This window comes from Heloderma suspectum, chromosome 1 (genome assembly GCF_057233095.1).
Source record: "Heloderma suspectum isolate Gila_16-S chromosome 1, 16-S_ref, whole genome shotgun sequence".
NCBI lineage: Eukaryota > Metazoa > Chordata > Lepidosauria > Squamata > Helodermatidae > Heloderma > Heloderma suspectum.
In genome coordinates, this window is record NC_139458.1 from 209,622,735 (window position 1) to 209,641,811 (window position 19,077).

The 19,077-nt window shown below is 42.2% G+C and overlaps 1 protein-coding gene across 4 annotated transcripts in view; it reads right to left on the reverse strand.

Moving 5' to 3' along the window:
* Window positions 1-6,420: 6,420 nt before the first annotated feature.
* The window catches only part of ALS2 (alsin Rho guanine nucleotide exchange factor ALS2), a 64,039-nt gene continuing 51,382 nt past the window's right edge, over window positions 6,421-19,077 (reverse strand). For 3 of the 4 annotated variants that reach the window (XM_084818004.1, XM_084817995.1, XM_084817986.1), the window contains 9 exons: window positions 18,210-18,327; window positions 17,384-17,541; window positions 16,590-16,712; window positions 15,251-15,427; window positions 13,976-14,021; window positions 12,282-12,343; window positions 11,124-11,273; window positions 9,704-9,800; window positions 6,421-7,848 (listed from right to left, as the gene is read on the reverse strand). In XM_084818004.1, the coding sequence (XP_084674130.1) occupies window positions 7,810-7,848; window positions 9,704-9,800; window positions 11,124-11,273; window positions 12,282-12,343; window positions 13,976-14,021; window positions 15,251-15,427; window positions 16,590-16,712; window positions 17,384-17,541; window positions 18,210-18,327 (970 nt within the window). In that variant the 3' untranslated portion in view covers window positions 6,421-7,809. Of the gene's footprint in view, window positions 7,849-9,703; window positions 9,801-11,123; window positions 11,354-12,281; window positions 12,344-13,975; window positions 14,022-15,250; window positions 15,428-16,589; window positions 16,713-17,383; window positions 17,542-18,209; window positions 18,328-19,077 lie in introns of all 4 variants that reach the window. The other variant, XR_014785479.1, reaches the window with a different exon arrangement.

Below are 19,077 nucleotides of genomic sequence, written 5' to 3' on the forward strand. Positions count from 1 at the left end.
GAGCGAAACATGCTCCTTCTTCGTTGTCTAGCTGGACAATGGATCACACTAGACACGGGTAAGACTCTTGGATCAAGACAGCTGTTTATCGTGAGGCTCACAGGCACTCTTGTCAGCAAAGGGGCAGCAAGCCCCAAATGTTCAGCGGGGTAGGCTTTTATACAGCAAAATACGTCACATATAGGGAAGAACTCTAGCCATGCTCTGTACAGTCTGTTATCTGGAACAGAGCTAAACGTTCCCTCCCTGGACAGGGTGGACGTTTGCCAGCTGCTGATACTGAGTTTGCTGCACAGAGTATAATACTTATCAGCTCGCAGCCTGGGGAGGAACCCGTCCTCCCTAGTAATTCTCAGAGAATCTGCTGACAGGCTGTAATCGGCTTCTCACAGACTGTGGTGCCAAAACAGTGTGAGCTACTCTGGTTAAGATTTAACACAAGCACAAGCATCTGTTGCCATTCTGGGGACTGCGTGGCTGTTCTGGGGTACACATAACACATTACGGGTGAGGTTAAAGGATTCTTTCCACAATCCTCCCTTTGATCCAAATAGTACTCTTTGTACATTCTTGGATCATGAATAGAATTCTTTAAGTTTAAGGCGATGGACTGGATAGCTGGACATTTCAAAAGGGGGAGGGGACTCATTCACAGGCATAGCTGCGTACTGGCCTATAGGAAGTTTACAGCACTTATATAATGGAGAAATAAGGCTTATACAACATTGCACAAAGCATGGAATACCAATTACTAACACAAGTATAGTAACAATTGCAATAACTAGTTTTCTTACCCAAGCAGCAGAGGGAAGCCAAGAACTCAGCCAATCTTCAAAGGTATCTTTACCTAAGTGTGAAATATCTGTAGAGATTTTGTTTATATTGAGGTGGTGCAAGATATCAGTTGGTTATCTGCTATTCCTGTACAACACTCATTTCCATTTAAAGCACACACACCTCCTTGCGAGGCTAGGAGGTAGTCCAGAGCTAGCCTGTTTGTATAGCTACCAGACGCACCTCTGTTCACTGGAGAGGGATTTGGTAATTGCAACACTTTCATTAATGAACTGAGTGAGGGATTCAGATACAGATACAGCACAGATGTCGGCATAATTCTTTGCAACTCTGTATGTAGGCATGAGGCCATGAACAAACCCAGCCCAACTGTGCTTATTGCATTGGCAGCCCTGGGGAAGGTCTGTAACAATTCGCATACCTGGCACAACAAGCCCTGGGGCACATTGCCATGGAGCACTCAAAGATGAGAGTGCAAGTGTTGCTGTGCGCTCACATAACCACCAAACTCCCGCTGGCAGGCCCAAAGTGGAAATGGTGTCATTTTGTGTAAAGGGATAAAAGAGGTTATGCAAAACAGTTGCTCAACCGCTAACCGCATCTGCCACAGCTTCTGTGGAAAAATCAGTTTCTACAGTCCAGTTTTTCCCATCAAACTGAAGTGATATGTTGCAACTGTGGTGGTGCATGTTGGACTGGTTAGCGGGGAGGTAGGTAACACAAAAGGGGGCAACAACTTCACCACCTAAGGACAGTGTGGTCTGACCATTCATATCAGGAGATGTCAAGTTTAACTGTCATGCTTGTGCCAACTGTGAAATGGTCATTGGGACACGAACTAGGGGGACTCCACCAAGGCTATGAGTAGGTGTGTGAGCACAGACATAACAAGGGTGGTTGATTTTGGCAGCTACAATTCTCAATAAATGTAAATATGTGTTTGGGCCCCAACACGCAGGGATCGGCTCAGGTGTTGCGGTGACTGCCAGGTTTTTTTTAGCTCACCTGGGATGCCTTTATCTACAGGTGGAGAAATAATCTCAGGGGGGAGCCCATCTCTTATTTAATTCTTTATGACTTCTTGCACCCAGGGGTCCACTGGTTTGGTGCAAATAGCCCTACTTTTTTTGTAATTAATAACACAGCTTTCTCTGCTCTGCAGGAAATATACTCATAACTATGCAGTATGCGCAAAGGAATAGGTTTGGTTGCAAAAGCAGGGCATTGCACTTTACAGTTAGTAACCACATGCGGTTGATCCTTGACTAGAGTTGTTAGGGTACAGTAAAGAAACATGCTCAGGACAAGCGCTGTAATTTCAACTTGAGTCCATCTAGGTGTGTTGCCTGCCATGATGTGGCACACTTTCGTATGCTTCTGGCACACCCTTGTCGCGGTCAGGTGGCTTAGCGCAGTTCTCGCGAAGTCCGCTGTCACAAGTCCCCCTGTGTCCTGGTCAGGGGAAGTGCTGCTTGATCCTGTGATGTCAGCTTCTTCTGGCCCTGACTCTGCAGGGCTGTCTGTCACAGTTTCTCTGGCGGCAGTGCGGCAGGAGTAATGGATCCAGGAATCTCGACTTGCTACTTTGAGAGCAGTGTGTGAGATTAGAAGAACTTGGTACGGGCCTTTCCACCGTTCCTTGATGCCATCTGCTGTCCAGGCCCTCACATATACTTGATCATCTGGCTGGAACTTGTGAGCTGGAATGTGCAGTGGTAGAGGTTGGGAATCTACCACATATGCTCTAAGACGGAGAAACTGCTGCTGTAACTCAGAAACATAGTCAGTTTATTTTATTTTATTTATTAAATTTATTAATCGCCCATCTGACTGGTCACCCAGCCACTCTGGGCGATGTACAACCCACCATAAAACAATTTAAAACAATAACATTTTACCATAATTTTTTTTTTTTAAATACCCTAACCCACCCCAAATGCCTGCCTGAACAACCACGTTTTTAATGCACGACGGAAGCTCATTAAAGAGGGGGCATGACGGAGTTCCCTAGGGAGGGAGTTCCACAGAGTGGGGGCCACCACAGAGAAGGCCCTCTCCCTCGTCCCCACCAGTCTAGCTGTCCTGGCTGATGGGACAGAGAGAAGGCCATCCGAGGCTGATCTTGTTAAGCGGCCTGTCTGGTGTTGCTGGAGGCGCTCCTTAAGATAGGCTGGGCCGGAACCATATAGGGTTTTAAAGGTCAAAACAACACCTTGAATTTGGCCCGGAAAACAACTGGTAACCAGTGCAACTCCTTCAACACCAGAGTGATGTGATCTCGCCGGCGGCTGCCTTTAATCAGGCGAGCCGCCGCGTTCTGTACCAGCTGCAGCTTCCGAACCGTCTTCAAGGGTAACCCCACGTAGAGCGCATTACAGTAGTCTAAACGAGAGGAGACCAGGGCATGTACTACCGATGGGAGCAGATGGTCGGGAAGGAAGGGGTGCAGCCGCCGTATCAGATGGAGTTGATACAGCGCTGTCCGGCTCACAGCTGACACCTGAGCCTCCATGGACAGCTGGGAGTCCAAAATGACCCCCAGGCTGCGGACCTGGTCTTTCAAGGGTAGCTCTTAGTTAGTTCTTCATCCCCACTTAGAAGGGGTTGACCATATTCTCGGGAAACAGGTGGTGGTCTTCCAAATAGAATCTCATAAGGAGACAGTCCTGAAGGTTGCGAGGTGCTGTCCGGATTGACTGTAAAGCTAATGGTAAAGCTTTTATCCAAGTCAGCTGCCCTTGAGAACAGATCTTAGAAATCTTTTGCTGAAGAGAGGCATTCATTCTCTCTACCTGCCCAGATGAATGTTCAAGAGGTTTGCCAATTGTTGTATGATTTCTGCAGCAAAATGAGAGCCCAGGTCACTTTCAGTAATATTGGGCGGGCTGTATCTGGGGCAAATGTCCTGCAACAACTTCCTTCCTACCTCAAGAGCAGTAGTTCTCTTGCATGGGTAAGCCTCTACCCAGCCAGACAGTTGATCTACTATTACAAGCAGAAATTTAAAACCATTGCATTGTGGCATGTGGACAAAATCAAATTTGGAGAGCTTCAAAAGGCAATTGTGGCCATGGTAGCCCACCTTCTGGTCCTGGAGGGGCAGCGTGGGCATGGGCTCTCAAGCATGTGGGGCAAGTGCTCAAAATACACTTGGCTGCATGGTGGCATCTCGGGGCGAACCATGCTCTAGAGCAGAGCTTTCCAAACTTTTCATGCTGGTGACACACTTTTTAGACATGCATCATTTCGTGACACGGTAATTCAGTTTTACTAGCAAACCAGAGGTTAAACTAACACGTTATAGAAGATACAGACACATACATAAATTGTAATAATGAAATGTATGGGGATAGAACATATCTCATGAAAACCTTTCATTTATATTTTTAAAAATATATGATTTGTAAGATAATAACATACATTGTTATCATTTATGAGTAACAGTATGTAAATAAATATGTGCAAGAAAATGTGAAAAATAAACAAAATTAACTAAAGTGTTTACAATTCATATTAGGACACATAGGTCCAGGTAGGAGCTCAGCTGCAAAAACACATGAAATAGAGAAGCAAAAGTCCAACAGAAATGGTGTAAATATATATGTCTCACTACAAGGCTATATTGCTGTAAATATTTGCAATGCCTATGTCCAGAGTCCAGTTCCAGCACTCTCCGGTGGTACACTGCCGGTGGGTGGTTAATCCACAATTACAGCAGAGTAAAAATAAAAATAAATGGCAGAAATCAAATTATAAGTGCCACATGGTGGGTGGCTTGCTGTTTGCCACATTGGGTTTGGGAGGGTGGCCTCCCTTCAGCCAGCAGCAGGTGGGTTGACTGGAAGACAGCCTGCAGCTGCGCTTGCCCGGGTGATTGGGAGCACTCTGATTCTGAGGCTTCTGGCCTTCACTGAGCTCCGTTCCGACTGGCCAAGATGGTGGACGGCCCGCTTGGTGCAGTCCCAGGCGGTGTTTCCACCCATGCACTACTCTGGCCTGGCCATGCAGGAGTGCGGTGCAGAAGTCCGCGAAGGGCGCGCTCAAAATCTCGCAGGGCTGGTGGCCACTGCCACTTCTCTGCACCGGCCAAGCTCTGCTCCCAGGGCGGTGCCTCCCCTCCCCTCTCTTCTCCCCACGCCTCTACCTCACCGTACTGCTCCAACACCGCCAATCACATGTGTCCTACGTCAAGACGCCACATGATCCCAAAGCAGCTAACGTTAAAGCAGCTAAGCCTTAGCTGCTTTAACATTAGCTGCTTTAGGAAGTTCCGGGGGAGGGGCCAAGGGAAGCAAACGCGAGTAAGGGAGCTCCGCGGTGCCCTTCCACACAATTTTCTGCATTTCACGCGACACACCTACACACTGCCGCCGACACACTAATGTGTCGCGGCACACAGTTTGGAAAGCTCTGCTCTAGACACTGCAGTAGCAACAGCTGTGGGTTCCCGTATGACCCTGTAGATGGTGCTGGTGAATCACATGAGCCAGTCCTGCTTTTGGGAGGATGAGCTGGCTATCAGGGACTTTCTAAACACCCGATATACACTGTGAAGCCCCAGAGTCTAACTAAGTGTTTCGTTCTTGTCTGGTGGCATTTGAATACCAGTGTATCAGTCTTTTGGGCTTATCTGTGGCCAGCATGGGGCCACTCATCAGGGGGCTGAAAGCTGTTGTGCTGCCGCTTTGGCTGCAGCATCTGCAAATGCATTTCTCCTTGTGACTTCGTCTGTGCCCCTATGCCAAGGAGAAACGCATTTGCAGACGCTGCAGCCAAAGCTTTTGATAGTATCCATTCTGCTCCCAAAGCAATTGGCTGCAGTACACTGCAAGGCACATACACAGGGCACAGGGGCACAGAGAAGTCACAAGGAGAAATGCATTTGCAGACGCTGCAGCCAACGCGGCAGCACAACAATTTTAGGTCATGTCCTGTTTTTCTACATGTATATGTCGCTCTCAATACCTTTGGCAGACAGTTATTTTTATTTATTTAGAAGACTTTTTTATTGCCCTTCATTTGATCTCAGGGTGGATTTGTTTTCAGTAGGATGCTGGAATGTTTGTTTTTAAAAAAGTGGAGATATGTTTTGTAAGGCATGTGATTTGAAAGACTTGATGTTTTGTCAGAGATATTGACAGGACAGAAATTAAATAAATAAATAACATTGTATCAGTCTCTTCCTTATCCATTGATTTTTCCCCGTTGGTAGAATAAACACTATTAGTGGAATAATAACAAATTAAGAGAAAACTAATTTTGCATAGCTTCCCATCTTCCCTTTCTATAACCATTTATAACTTGAGGTTCCAGCTTCTACACTGTGACACCTGCTGGAACATTATCAAATTACAGCAAGACAGTGAAGTATTATTGAAATACATTTGCCATGTTTAACATTCATTTTTGAAATATCCTTCCCTGTAAGTTAGTAGAACTGGGTTTGTCATTCTGCTGATAGCAACTAAGCTTTTACTATTAATGTCCATAAGTACCTTATAGCACAGTCCTAACAAAGTTTACAAGGATTGCAGCTTTAGAGCCAGATTTCACTCCAGCATAACTGCAATCTTCATCCTAACAGCATCTACCTGAAATGACTTTTATTGCCATTTGGAATAAAATGCGCTATTTAAACCAGTAATTTATTTTAAATCACCAAGCTCTGAATGCGAGGCTATCTTATTAAAGGAGAAATTGAAACAGCGTTAATAACAATTACTAATGACAGCAGAAATAATTATAGCTCTCTTTACAGAAGAACCCCCTTGGAGTGATTATGGAACTGCATCAAAATGGGATCTGTATTGTCACAAAAGAAATAAATCACAGAATAAGCAATATTCTTTATTATGAAAACTGCTCCATTTACAGGCACAGCTCCCACCATTTTTTTTTTAAATAAAGGAGCTACACACAACCCATGATTCAGATGTCCAGAAGTTATTTGCATCGGCTGTACTAACTGAAGTTAATTTTAGCCAGAAGAATATTTTCCATATCTCCCACTTATATGTGACAGACATAATAAAGAACAGCACCAGTTTTATCCAAGATGTCAGCTATCATTATCCATATAAATCAAGGAAAAAGTCATAAGAACAATGAAATAAACATTTTTGTGGGGTTTTTAAACAATACTTCAACAAAAAAAGTATTTAAAAGGGTTTCCTTTCGCCAAATAGGCATAGCAGAAGACAGGGGCCCAAAGTGTGAGCATGTTAAACCAATATCTCAATCTTGACTGAACACATTTTCATTCAGAACACATTTCCACACTGAAGTTCACACAAAGGAATTGTTTCATTTATAACTTGGATATTTTGTTCACTTTGAGTCATGGATTACCAAGGCTCAGCAGTATGAAAACAATGGGTTCTGTAAACATAATAAATACCAAATTCAGTGCTGACATTCAATATGACCAGTGCTCCTTAATGTTAAATAGTCAGCAAAGAAAATGTTAAAAGCATCACCTCGTATATTCTTACCACTCTGGAATTAGTAAGTCCACCAGATTTGGCTGGTTTTCACAGCAGCACTTGCAGCTCCTAGCAATAACCCAATGTAAAGAAAGGGATTCCACAGACACTTAAAGCAAGAAATGCAGCAGGCTACTCATGTCAATGTTTTTCTTAGTGATGCACAAACATAGGCAGTTTAATTTAGAAAGACACTGAGTGATTCTATAGTGCATTTCAATCCTTCAAAAGCACAAAATTGACAGCCTCTTCAATGTAAGAATAAGTACATTCCCCAACTATGGTTTTATATGGATTCCATGTAGATGCCATGCTACACATTAATTTTTCCTTCTCAGCTGCCCCGCAAAGTATCTTTTGCTTCCTCCGTATTTTCTCTTTTCTGTTGATCTTAAGGCTTTGCTTTTTCTGTCCTTAAAGAAGGTCTAGGAATGACACCCACAGCATGATGATTTTTCTCCATTTTAAATGATTTCAGGAAAGAAGGATAGAACCTCTGTTCAGAGGAGTCTTACATATTTAGGAGAATAATTTAGGTAAGCTTTTCATGTTGAATCTGGTAATAACATGCCTGAAAATAGAGGAGTAATCAGATTTAGCTGAAAATATTCTCTGTGGGTTGGATTCAGACTAGGGATGGAAGACTCATTGATTTTCGAGCTCACTAAAATTCTCCAAAACGCAGTTTCAAGCTCGTTTCACCTTGTTCCTGTTTTCGATCTATTTTTCAGTTCACTTGAATGGGAAAGGTACGCATTTCAAATGGGGAAAATTTGCTTTTCTGTGCATATTTTCAAAAGTGCACACTCCCCCCCCCCCCCATGACTAAAGCAAAAGAATGCACCTTTTTGGAAAATGTGCATTTTTTGAACACGAATGCACTTTTTGTGAATTTCCACATTTCTCCAAAAAAATTCTACTGTTTACACTCAGGGTTACAAACTTGACACTTTCAGATGATTTGTGAACAAACAAAAATCTAATGCATCCCTAATCCACACTAAGTGTGTTGAATTTAATTCCCACTGAAATCAATGGGCACGAAGTCATCACTAACTTGTCCTGTTGATTTCAATGGGATAAAAGTTCAATTAATTTAAGCTGCAATCTTAACACACTAGACAATAAGCAGCACTGAACATTGTGGGTCTACTTCCAAGTAAACACGCATAGAATCAGCACTATTATCCTAGATCCAACCCTGTGAAACAAGACTTTGTGGCCATTGGCATTTCACAGCGACATTTAGCAGCAAATCCTGGGTTAATAATAATTAACCCAGGATTTGTGGGGATGCGCCCCATGAGCAAGCCACTTCTGTTTTCTGTAAGCAACCTCTGTTCAACCTGATTGGAGGTTGTGAGCATGATGTAGAAATCCAGACCAATGGGTTATTTAGGGGCTAAACAACCCAGCAGTTAACCCATCAACAAATCATGTTGTTTAACCCCTAAACAACCCATCAATCCAGGTTCGCACGCTTACAGACTATGATTGGAGCTTGTTTAGGAAAACCAGAAGCACCTCACAAGTGGTGCACATTCCTGCAAATCATGGGTTAAATAACCCATGATTTGTAGCTATGATATGTGAACCAGGTCTATAGGTAGAGTTTCGATTTTCTCCTCTTTCCCCCTTAAACACAACTAGTATTTGCATAATTAGTGGTGCAGAGATGTTGCTTGATAAGCTCTCCTCTAATGAGCGGAACCATGTGAAAGCTATTTTACACTACTAATCTATCAAGTCAAAGCCATTTCACACAAGCTTGCTTTCTGCTCCTTTTTTTCTTTTACCAAGAGCTGTGTATTTTATCCAAATACCTTGGGCACATTATCATTTATTACGTGCATTTTGTCTGCTTTATTGGACTGGCTGCTTTCTTCGTTCTATTATGATGAAGTTTTGGTGTTTTTCTTAGTTTTAATTGTATTTGTACACCACTCTGGTATTGACAAGCATGAAAAGCAGCTAGTTATTTTCCTGTCTAGCAATAAACAAGATGTGATACTTTAAAGTTTGAGCAGTATCAGCATAATGCTCCACCACCTGATACCTCTCTGCCTATGGGCCATTTTCATGCAGGTTTGCATTTTTCACACTTCCAAGTTATGGCCTACTGATTGGTTACAAAGATAAGGACAAAAGTATGTGAACTTTGTATCTGCAATGAAACCGGCAAGAGACTGAAGTTTCAAACAGCTCTACATGCAAACCAGCCTTCCCCAACCTGGTGCCTTCTAGATGTGTTGGACTACAACTTCCAGCATTTGCCACACAGCCATGATGGCTGGGAGATGCTTGGAGTTGTAGCCCAACACATCTAGAAGGTATCAGGTTGGGGAAGGCTGATATAAACATTTCTAGATATAGAGTCCACACTAGATGAACATTTTAAGCAATAGAGATGATTATTTAAGGCTTGCCTTCAGAGTTGTGAACATAATGCCTTGTTCTCCATGCTGGAGATAGGGATCCATGAGGTCCTCAATCAAGTGCACTTCAGACCCCAAATTCCTTATCCTGTTACAAAAGGGAACATAGATTTCATTCGACCAAACAGTACTTCACATGACCTTGTCAAGAAAGAAAGAGGCAGGGAGCCAAATTTCTCCATATTACTTGGAAACATGCTCCATCCTGTTATGGAATAGAGACTCCTCTAGCCTTCCCATCTTTGAAGGTTAGGTTTCTACACAACTATATTATTGTAAATCTCTGTGTTACCAATACAGATTTATTTTATTTAAAAAAAAACACGGACACATTACCTCATTTCAAATTTTACCATGTGGTGCAGCTTTGTCTCCAGAGACATTAGAGTCCCAGGCTGTGAACAGCCAGAGGCCAACTTCATAATTATATAACTAAGGTATGGTTTAGCATCTGCAGTGACTGCTTTTCTCACCATGCTAATTACAGTCTGCAAGCTGCTCCAGATTTTCAGACTTGTGGGGCATTTCCATTTGACCAATTTTCAGCGCAATATGCAGTACACATTTGTTTTACAAAGTCCACATGCTTTCCGTGGAGGCTAAATGGGTAACACAGGTTCTTGGTACTATCTGCGCTCCATTTTGTATCTGGGGAAATCCTCACTCTTACCCAAAGAGGATGTTCCTTGCTATAATACAGATGCACAAGCATCGCTTACCGACTGGATTTTGCGTGTCATCACTGTGCCGCTCATCATTAATGTCCCCGCCTTCTTTCCAAAGCTCACATCATTTTGTGAGCCTGCATTACTTTGGTGGGTGTGTGCCCTTCTCCTGTGTAGCCCCAGTATTGGAAGACATATCTAGTTTCCTCTTAAGCACACACCTATTCACATTAAAATACCCCCAAATGGGGGTAAACAGGACAGCTATTCCCCAAGCTGCCCCATTCCCATGCAACAAATATGGAATGCCTTTCCAACTGAGATCAGGGGTGCACCTACATTACTTTGTTTTCAGCATTTGCTGAAGACTTTTCTCTTTCAGGAAAGCCTTTCTTGACTAATGACTACGTCCCAGCCACTGTTTTATTGATGTTTCTGCTTTTATTGTAAACATTTTTGGATTCTGTAATTTAATTTGTCACACTGATATGTCTCAATGTGGAACTGTTTATAAATTCCGTAATAAATAAAATATATCCCATTCCCCATATGAGAGATTGCACTACTTGCACTGGATCAGAGACAGTAATGTGAGATCCCACCTCTGGATAAAATGCAGTTGGAACACACAACTTGGATACAATTAGACCCAGAGCTCTGTTTTATTAAGCAATAAATCTGGAATATTCACTGCAATAGTAAATCACAAGATTCAGTGCATTTTTTAAAAATGTGAATTTACCCACCTGGCTCGTAGCACCACATACAGAAAAACAGGAAACAAATCATCCATGGACCAAAGGAAATCTTCATGAAGATTCTCGAGTACATTCTGTGAGATCTCCTCAAAGGTCTGCTGGATCACCTTCAGTTTGTCAGCAGGTGTAAACGTTGTACTATTGGGAAGACATTTTTTTCTTTTACAAAATTTAAGCACGTTATCTTTGGTTTTTGAATGCTGAATCAACCCCGTCCTCTGATCATTGTGGACATGTGAGAGAATAAAACACGCACCACATCAATGAAAGCTACGAACATATGCATAGTTCTAGGACTGAGAAATACTGAGGAAAGAACAAACAGTTGGCTTTTTGAATGTTAGAGGGCTTCTCTTCATTACTCCAACTTCTGCTTAAATGAAGAAAATCCCATCACCACAGCGATGAGGAAAGTGTGGCCCTGCTGAGGTTGCTGGACTGTAACTCCCATGATCCCTCAACACCGGCTATGCAGGCAAAGGCTGATGGGAGTTGCAACCCAAAAATATCTGGAGGGCCACATGAGGCCAGGGGCAGGGAACAAGAGTCAGAGAGCTTTGCGACATGGGGGTTTTAGGGTTGTGGGTGGTTTGTTAACCATGCCAACAACCCACCTTTGCTGGGTTCGGATACCACAATAAGCCATGGTGCCCTCCCACCGCATCTTGAATATTCAAAATGGCCACTGGCACAAACCACAACCAATCATGGCTTAAATAGATCATGGTGGGCTGCAGTGATGGTGTGAGCCAGGCCTCTCTGAAGGAAACAGAGACTAGTTTCTGATGTGAACAAAAGACCCACGTATGCCAAAACAAAAGCTGTCAAAATAGAATGTATCTGCACCTTTTAATCTGGAATATAAAGAAAAGCAAGAGATAGGCTAAAGAACAAAATTCAAAACTAAATCTTTACTCAGTAGTTACTGAGTTGATTCAGTATTACATACATTATACACTTGCAACACAATCCTATGCATGTTTATTTAGAGTAATAGCATGCATAGCATTATGCTGCAAGTATATACTTCCTAGGTAAGGCCTTAAGCCTCTTGCAACAATCTTCAGATCACCAAGCTGCAGTAGTCCTATTGACCTCTATAGGACTGGAAAGGCAGGAAAATAAGATATCTAAATTGGAAATTACCTGATCTGTTGTAAACATTCCACTGCTGAAGCAAAACAGGCATCTTTTGTATTTGGCAATACCTAAGTGTAAGAATGAAAATGGATTATTATAGCCAACTTTGTATCTAACAGCATATTGAATTTGAAAGAATAATTAAGCACACCAGTCTTAGAAATTGAGATACTGGATTAATATTGCCAAAAAACTCATCTTCTAAAGCACCATGATTGGTTAATTTTTGATTTACAGAAGTCATTTCAAAAAGGAAAAATGAGATTTTCAATTGCTTTGATCAGGACTGCAAGCTTTAAGTTTAATGGGTTGATTGACCAAACTACAGTTGACTAAACAATAGGGTCATGACTTTAGAAGATATTTATCTTTATTTAAAAGGTATTTTGGTTCTGGGTTGTTACTATAATATGGAATAAAATGTTTTTCAAGGTATCTTCTAACGATGAGTTGTAGTGTTTGTTTATTGAACTGTCAGATATTTACATTCCTTCAGTCTATTAGAAAGGCATCTAAACTGTTGTTTTGGTCATATGTAAATTTCATCAATAAAAAACTCCCAGATGATTAACTTCAAAATTCTTTAGTTGCTGGGAGATATCCGTGTATTACAATGGAACTGAGACCATCAAAGTCCTTTAACAAGTAATTTCATCTAACAAACCACTTTGGATCACTGTTTTACAAGAACTGATGTGTGACACAACTGAGGCTGAATATACCCAATTAGTATTGTCCTGCTATATCATTCTTGCTGCTCTGTTTGAGGTGTGCCTCAATTTAACAAACCACAGTACCTCCACCAGTCACCACCGAACACACAGCAACCCAGATCACTGCCCTCCCTGCTATGCAGTTGAATCTACTGTGTGTTTGGAAGAACACACTTCCAGGACACTGTTGCCAAATGGCAAAGCAGGGTAGTGGTAGTGGGGGCCTGAGAAGTATGGGGTGGGGTGGAGGGGCTAGTTTGGTCAATGTAATGCAGAAACAACACTTATGCTCTGGCTTCTAGCAGTCAGTGGGTTGTATCCAATGTTAGTCTAACTCATCCCATTCATTTCATTGGGTCTACTCTAAGGAGGTCTAACACTGGATCCAACCCAGTATAGACACAAACTGATACCATTGAGCTGTGCTGGTCTAAAGGGGTAGAGTTTACACTGCACAGCAAAGCATTCCCACCTCTCTGCCCCCCCCCCCCCCGTGAGATTGCTGTGGCTTGCCTCTGGCAAGGAGACTGTGTACCAACTGCACATCTGCACGTTAGTCTCCACATGGGAGGAAAAGATTTTGTTTTAGCACACCACTTCACCAATATGCAGAATATGCAGATCTAAAATGAAACAGCAAATAGCTTCCAGCCAAACCAATGACTTATTAGATCTTCTAATAAAGCAATCTGGGGATGATTTCACAATCACAGAAGTGCAATAAAGACAGGAAAGGTAATTGTAAATATTACATGTCCTTGGAGTCATGCATCTGGAACTATGAATTAACTGTCACTGGAAGAACTGTATATTGTAAAAATTATTGACATACCATTAAGGAAAGTTGTAGATGCTAACCAAAAGACCAATGCATTAAAATCAACACATACACACAATAGTTTTCATCTACCAGTTTGAAAGCTCAAAGACACACACACACACATACACACACACACACACGGATCCCATAAATTAAACATAATATACCTTTTTATTTTCCCCAAGGATAGATGCAGTTGTTGGCCAAAATTTCCTAAAAGAAACAGCATAAAAATAGTTTATTTATTTATTTAAAATATTTCTTGGCCACCTTTCAGGGCAGAAGCCCTCCCAAGGCAGCTTACAGCAATAACATAATTTTAATTGTACAAAAAAGGCTCATTATTTATAAAGGGCCGAGTTGTGTAAAGATGACCCAATCCATGAGTCTGAAAAGCAAGAGCTGTATGTAGACTTGTGGAGATTGGGGGCATCTGGGGTATTTCAGAGATCCAACACAGCTCCTGGCTGAACTCCTCTCAGATCCTGACAGCTGCCCCAACCACGACCAGCTCTTCTGAGGTGGCGGCAGCAGCAGCAGCAACTCCTCAAGACTCAACGGAAGACTGAACTTGCATATGGTGCAGGGCAACTTAGCACACGTTGATGAGGAGCTGCTTCTGTGCCTCCCACATTCCTATCCGCTCTATTGCTGCTGCTACCATAAATAAGAGGGCATAGCAATGCGCTCTCTCCCTCTCTCTCTCTCCTGGCTATACTAGTATAAAATGTGGAAAAATAATGGGTGACAGAGAAGACAGGATTGTATCCAACACTGGCCATCTGCTAGCAGAATGGAAACTGCTGGCACAACACATTTCCCCTCTCCCCTGCAGCCCCAAATCAATTCTAAATCAATTCTAGGTGCTCCCCCAAATCAATTCTAAGGGTTTAAGGTCCCTCTGGAGCAGATTTAGGGGACACATGGGGGGGAGATAGCAAGGGGAAATCTGCTCACACGACTTTGGTTTTAACCCCACTAGCTATTTAATGGCATAATGTGAAGATAGAAGAAATGGATAAAACAAAGAAAGGCAATGGGAGTGCTGGGAAAGAGGTAACAGGAAGATCAGGAAGCCAATGTTGGGGGAGGGGAGGCATATCCCAAGGCTAAAGGGAGTAGGAAAAACAGAGATGGAGGTAAGACAGGTAAGAGTAGACAGAAGATGAACAGAACAGACACTGTAAGGGTGGTAGTTTTGGACTGCCAGAGAGAGGATAAAGAAATTGTCTTGCTAAATGTTTAGCTAGATTCAATGACAAAATGACAGACCACCACCACTTGGAATACTGAACATCCGAAGATATAATCGAAATCTATTACATTATCGTATTTCTTTTTGTTATCAATGAGGTACTGTTAGAGAGCACAAGTAGGAAATATCATACTTTTGCTTTTGTGTTGGAATCTGTATTTTCAGTAACATCTTGAAGTATGCTTACATTTGCACTCCCAAAAAACTCAAGAGAGCCATGTCTGGTTGTTTGTTCAGACGCAGAACACACTCCCAGTAAACATCTTCCTCTCGTTCATTGTCCAAGGCATACAGCATAAACAAGGGAGGGTAGAGTCGTGGTAGCAAAACAGGAAGCAGCAATCCAGAGCTTGTGACCACATAGCTTAAAAATGGAAAATAAAGGAAAACATGTTGGATGTTATACTGAACAAGTGGAAGCATGTGAAAAATCATAGAAAGGTTTGTTATATGATTCAGGCCTCAAAGGGCTAGATGTGCCTGATCTTGTCTGACTTGGAAAGCTAAGCAGGGTCAACCCTGGTTACTACTTGGATGGGAGACCGCCTGGGAATCAGGCTTCCTGCACTGAGCAGGGGGTTGGACTCGATGGTCTTCTAGGCCCCTTCCAACCCTATGATTCTATGATCTATCCTTTCCTTTCAACAGCTCTTGTTGAGAGAGCAGAAAGTAAAATAGCCAAAATAAATGGAGATCAGAAGTTCAGCTCCCCCTGCCTTCTGTACCTCTTTCTGGGCTGTTGCTGCCAGTGCCACGGGCATTCACACAGTAGAGGACACTCTCTTGTCATCACGCTCTGGCAGCTTGCGTGTTGTGGTGGGGAGTTGACCCAGTGGGGAGCTGACCCAGCACTGTGAGTAGATTGGCTCCTTACCTGGCTGAGTGACACAGGCGTATTGGCTCAGTTCCAGCTTCTGATAAGCGGGGGTGGCAATGAAGCCACAGACGCTGGGGGGTAGCTGGCAGTGTTGCTTTAGTTTGGTGTTCCCTGTGTATTCCCCACTTTCCCACCTACGTCCTGGGAGTGTACAGGACATGGTGCCATGGTGCATGTTACACACCTGTTCTGCCAGCACAAATGCCCTCCTGGCACAAGTGTACGATTGTTTGGGATTGAACCCCAGCGGAATGTGTTACTGTTACTCCCATTTTAGAGAGTAACAAGAGCTGTATGTATGGAAGTAAGGCTGAGATGGGCAAATTTTAATCTATTCACCTAGCTGACAGCTTAGTTGACATGGGAAAACAATGGCCCTCCATTTATGGGTGGAGGCCAGGATGTGGAATGACTTTGCTAGGCGAAACTTACAAGTCAAAATGTCTCCATTCTAAATAAAGGCCACACAGATACAGAAGTTGTAGTAGCAGAGATTTGCACGCTTCACTCAGTAATGAAAGTGTTTTAACATAACTGAGCACACAAAGCCACCACTCACAAATGATAACTTCTACCTGTATTTAGATTCATGTTAGTTCATAATGGATGAAAAAAATGAAAAAAAATCTAAACTTTTTAAACTACAAACCCTGGTTCTGGAGATTCAGATCTGGAGTCATTTTTTCCACTACAGAAGGATCTCCTTCCCTTAGTCTCAGTCACCAAAAGTGGGATTGTACTGCCCTCTTCAGGAAGATCAGGGAACAAGAATCTTAAAACCAAAGTATTATTATTGTTGTTGTTGTTGTTATTATTTCTATACCGCCCCATAGCCGAAGCTCTCTGGGTGGTTTACAAAAGTTAAAACATTAAAATACAATATACAAAGTTTAAAAACCATTTACATAAAAACATATGGACAACTTACACAACAACATATAACTAAAAACAACTTCGAACTAAAAACTTTTTTTTTAATCCAACAATAAAACACAGTTTAAAACAACACTTCTTAAAACAGTATACAGAAGTCAGCAGAAGGAACAAGAGTTCTCAAAAGGGAAGGCCTGCCGGAATAACAGATTCTTTAATGCCGGCTTTAAAACCTTCAACGAAGTCAGTAGGCGCATTTCAACCGGCAGGTCGTTCCACAACTGAGGGGCGGCAAAGGAGAAGGTCCTCTTGCGTATGGCTGCCAGTCTCACATTAGGCAGCCACAGCAGAGAGCCCTCAGAAGACCTTAGGTGGCGGACTGGGACGCAAGGGAGGAGGCACTCCCTAAGGTATACATAATATATACATAAAATATACATAAGATTAACCACAAGTCACCAAAACATGTTAAACATCCTTAGCAAGAGATGTGCTTCGAATGTCAGAAGAGAAAGGTGGGATACAAATGTTTTCCATTTAATAAAAGACAAACTTTCCATTTTGTCTTACCTGACTAACTGGAAGATGCGTTTGAGGTAGGATTTAATTTCCCTGACGGCTTCCTGCAACAGCCGCCGATTGGCTCCCACTCCTACATATGTCATTCGGTATACAGCTACTAGGGTCTCGACAAGTTTTCCCAAAGGATGTAGAGGAGTATCACAAGCCTGAAAATTAAGGAGTCAGAGAACCAAACTGCTACATAAAGAAGCAGAATCTTAACTGCACCATTCATAAGTTAGGTTCTTTGTTTTAAATTATGTACATTCAAACAAGGCATAATTCATAATCTGCACATCTCATACAAAGTAGAACCTACTGTTCAAAATTAACATCTTTCAATATCATCTGAAAACTATAACAAAGACTTGCAATCTGTAGGAATTTATAGCAGGGTTGCGGTAAGAATTGGAAATGGTGTCCCTATAAACTTATTACTCATGACAAATACCTTTTTAGTAAAAAATATAAGTGTCTCAAGCTGCAATTCTAATCATACACTAGGCTGCAAGCTCAACTGAACACAATGGGACTTACTTCCAAGTAAATATACATGGGATTGCACATTCAGGGAAGTTACCAATCACGATACATGCAATAGTATTCCAGTTGTCTGGAAAGGAAAGCATAGACTTTTTCTAAAGACTCACTAGTTAAATGAGTTTGAAAGATGTGATTCAAAACAGGATGCTGACAAAACTGATCATATGTATGGAATGCAGTAACCACTTATTTTATTCATTTGGAGATCAGCGAACAGCAGCAAGCTACAAATGCTTATTGCTCGCATTCTGCCTTCCAGATATGACAGCTTATCCAGTGATAGTCAGGATACCTTTATGAGATATTTCTTAATGTTGTCGTATTTTTCCAGTGTGAAGGCACCAACATGTTGTGGAATGAACTCCAAACTTTCCAGGGTTTGCGCATGAGACCTGCTCAACAGTTCTGGACTGCAACAACAGAAGGGATAGTTATATCCTATACAGAACACACACACAGAACAAGAATCCACATAAATGATGTGTAAAAAACTACATAAATGAAAGCCAAAAAGACATAAGTGTTGGATGCAACGGCGTGGCCCTCTGCAAACAGAAGTATCTTCCATTCACAGAAGGAGCTTGGATCCAGTAGAAGCGGGCAGATTTTCAGGGGGAAGGGGAAACTGGCAAAAACCATCTCTCCTTTCATGAGCAGGAGCTTCCTCTGGCTCTACACCCCTTCTGAGAACAAAAGGGCATCACTGGATCCAACCCATATGGGAAAACATTTTCTCAAAATGATTACATATCTTTAAAATTAGAGAGCTTGAAATATACACAAAAATCTCCTAGAAAAAATTACTAAACCCTTAATCTTAAATATTTGCTTCTTTATCATCCAAGCTTGCAATTTTACAGTACCCCATTGTCTTTGATACATTCATTTCCTTCCCTTTCTCTCCAGCAATTACCGTTTTGGAAAATCACAGCACTACAGATTTTAAGTGTACAAACTGACACAATTTTGCTTCTACTATGTCAGCAGTTAAGACCTGCTGCAGCTATTGTGCAGCAACTCATGTGAACTTATTTTCCTATTTTCTGCATGTCATTGTATAATCTGCTTTTCCTTCACTCCTGCCAATTGGTGTAACCAGTTTCTGGCTCAGTCTTCCCCAACCAGGTGCCCTCCAGATGTTATAGATGACAACTCCCAGC